General features: G+C 44.5%; 1 protein-coding gene across 1 annotated transcript; it reads left to right on the top strand.

The window, feature by feature from the left end:
* The first annotated feature begins 223 nt into the window (after positions 1-223).
* Positions 224-2,557, top strand: LOC139112929 (uncharacterized). The gene has a single exon (XM_070673884.1). It carries the CDS (start codon positions 236-238, stop codon positions 2,213-2,215), a length of 1,980 nt encoding a protein of 659 aa, XP_070529985.1. The 5' UTR covers positions 224-235; the 3' UTR covers positions 2,216-2,557.
* The last annotated feature ends 915 nt before the right edge of the window (positions 2,558-3,472 follow it).

The raw sequence follows: 3,472 nt of genomic DNA, 5'->3' as shown, positions 1-3,472 counted from the left end.
TCTTAAAAGAACCGACACATAAACTTGGGGACCAGTATGTAGGACCTTATCAAGTAATTGAGATACTCCCTCGAAATAACGTACGTCTTAAGATAAACAACCGAGTCACGCGAACCGTCCACATGGATAAGATTAAGTTAGCCCCTCCCAATGCTGAGTCACCTGAAAAGGATACATATTCCCGGTCATCGGAGCCAAGAACCGGCACTACACCCGAAGACCACTGACCGACAACATGACTCTCTCTGCCAGGAAGACTCTCGTCATCACAACACTCTTGCCGTTAGCAACAGCGCTAATAGGCTATGATTGTGGAGGACAAGGAATGAATATAACCACACTATCACTTCTCGATATCGGAGACTGTGACGTCGGAAGCCTGGAACCAAAAGAAGAAAAAGTCTATGTACAACTGATGCAGACATCGGACTACGACAGGGTAACAATAACCCAATGCAGAATAGAGATAGACCGAACCATTTCCTACTGTGGAATGCACTCACACACATCAGTCGTTCATAATGGACGCCGCGAATACATTCAGGAAGTAGGCGAACAAGCTTGCAGGAGAATACACGACACCGGCTCCATTACTATTGTCAACGCCATTCTCGATGGACTCACCAAAAACTCAACCAACTTCAGAAGCGCAACGTTAGCCGGATCCGTGTCAGTCGATGGACGCTGTAGCGGATCACAATACTCTGATGGATATGGAAATTGGGAGAACGTTGTGGTACAGGCCAGTATCAAGATTACACTCAGATCCTCGGAAGCGCCAGTAAAACGAGCTTCAGGACAAGTGATACTACCAGTTGGAACAAAATGCACTCTTTCAAGAGGATACTGCATGGACGCTGAAGGGACAGAAACGTATTGGCCAATTCTACCCACTGATACCTGCCACTTCGATCGATACGACATACTGTATGAAGGAATAGCTGCAAAATTGACATCACGAAATAACCCAGACAACCCAATAATCTACACAGTGACATCACAAGATACAACGTTTGCTCTGACCAAAACGCACGAAATCAATGTGTGTGGATACACATTACTGCAAACGGAACACCCGAAGCTATTCATATTGGAGACTAAAAGAGGAGCAACCTTCAAGACAAGATCTAAAATATCAGTCGATAATTTAGACATTTTCGCATATGTGAATTCTAAATTTATATATGTAGAAAAGCATATAAAGACCCAACTGTCTAAACTATACAGAGACATTATGGAACAGAAATGCGCATTGGAGCGCCAAGTGCTACAAAACGCCTTATCACTAGCCAGTATCGCACCAGACGAAATGGCGATAAGACTAATGAAAGGACCCGGTTATACTGCCGTAACAAGTGGAGAAGTCATCCACATGATTAAATGCATTCCAGTGGAGTGTAAAATTAGACACACCGAAGACTGCTACAACGAGTTGCCAATTACGAGGCACAACGAATCGTTCTTCTTATTACCAAGATCCCGGATAATCACGAGAAAAGGTACAGTTCGTGATTGCCATGGTTTATTACCTGCCATGTACAAAATCGAAAACACTTGGTATAGAGTAGCACCACGACCAATGGAAACTCTTCCGCCTCCAATAATCGAACCACTATCACAACCTAAATGGCATTATACCAGCCCAGCAGGTCTAGCAGCGAGCGGAATCTACTCTACCGACGACCTAGACCGACTCAGGACACACATAATGTTTCCAGTGGAAAAACCAGCAATGATTAACAACATTGCACAAGGCGCGATGGGAAATAAAGTCGCACCTGGATCAATATCTATGATTGGCTTACTGGATGAAGCCACACTCGATCATATTGCTGAAAATACGGGACGACGAATCTGGAAAGGATTCATGTCATTTGGATCAGCCAGTGCAGGAATACTGGCAATCTTCCTAATCATCAGATTTGTAAAACTCTGCATAGATACCATTATTCACGGTTACGCTCTACACACCGTCTACGGATGGAGTCTTCATCTATTGGGAGCCTTGTGGAGTTCAGTCACGCACCTGTTACTACACCTGGGAGGAAAACCAACAAGGGAACGAGAGCCAGATATCCCCAAAGAAGATAAACCCCATTCAACGATAGAAGCTCTTCACCCGCCATCAACCTCCAAAGCTGATTTCCCTGAAGAAAAGGTACCCCACAAGTATACATACGCATCATTGCGTCAATATATAGACGGAAATAATTAAGTATAGTTTTAAGCAAAAACATTGGCACATTGGCCAATCTTTTATTTTAAGGGGGGAGGTGTTACGACCCCACAACACATAGTTAATAAGAAACACTACGCCTAAGAAATTTTTCGCCTTTTTACTTGTATGACACTTTTAATCTATTTTAGACCTATAAGAATTAATCTACTTAGACGCATGTGCGTCAATATACCACTTCGTAAACACATTATATAAGAATAGCATTAAGCATAAGATAGTATTGCGTAATCGTATTGCGTACCACATGGACCTGCGTCATCGCCTACGTCATCACCCCCACGCAACAGCCAGCAGAGCAGACGCGTCATCGCCCCACCAACAGTCAGCGGCGGCGCGCGCATTATCCTCACCTGCGTCATCGCCCCATCAACGGCCAGCGGCGGCGCGCGCATCACCCCCACCGTCAGCCAACGACGATGGAGGGGATCAAACCGAAGGAGGTCCATGCCCGAGCTAGAGAGCTCACTTCGTACCCAGTTCTAAGTCGAGTCACATCTCTCTAAGGAGAGTCCATCCCGCGTGCGGGTCCTTTACTATTTTCTTCTAGTTCGTACTTATATCTTAAACTTTATTCTTGTATAACCAACATTATTGTAACGTAACTTTAGAATATATACTTATTGTTAATTCTACATCGTGTGCTAGATTCAGTGATACCTTACCTTACCATAATCCAACAGTTTCACTATTTGCTATATTTATTAACCTGTGTGATTGAAGATTGATTTCGGTGCAGCCGCACTGCACGTCTTTGAGATTCAGTCTAACAGGTATTCCTGCGTTGGAAGTGGTGCAGCCGCACTGCACGCTTTCTGCCTGGAATCTTTAGTTAACTTATTCATATTCTGTGAAACTACCCATGACAAACTCTAAATCACGACGCGGCGGCCGTAAATATCAAATACGTAAAATCACCGCGTATTATCACGCGCTAAATCGACACTCTTGTGGAACTTCGATCTATCATCTGAAGCCGATTACCTACGTCATAAAGAGGCCTTCCTTGAACGACATCCCGAAGGACGACCCACGCAGGAGAGCCTACGAAAATCCACCTCAGAAGGAAGTCAAAGACTGCGACGCTGAATTCATAGAAACGCAGAGGAAGCAATCCAAAGCAGCGCAGATGAGATGCCGAGATTGGGTAAGTACCTGCCAACCTCATTTGTAATGTTCGTTTTAAACGGAAATGTGCCCGCCGAGTCAGGCTAATTACTGTAGAGTCAACGAAAG

Source organism: Cardiocondyla obscurior, unplaced genomic scaffold, assembly GCF_019399895.1.
Source record: "Cardiocondyla obscurior isolate alpha-2009 unplaced genomic scaffold, Cobs3.1 scaffold68_0_102269, whole genome shotgun sequence".
In the NCBI taxonomy this organism is placed as follows: Eukaryota; Metazoa; Arthropoda; class Insecta; order Hymenoptera; family Formicidae; genus Cardiocondyla; species Cardiocondyla obscurior.
This window is presented reverse-complemented; position numbering and strand designations above follow the sequence as displayed.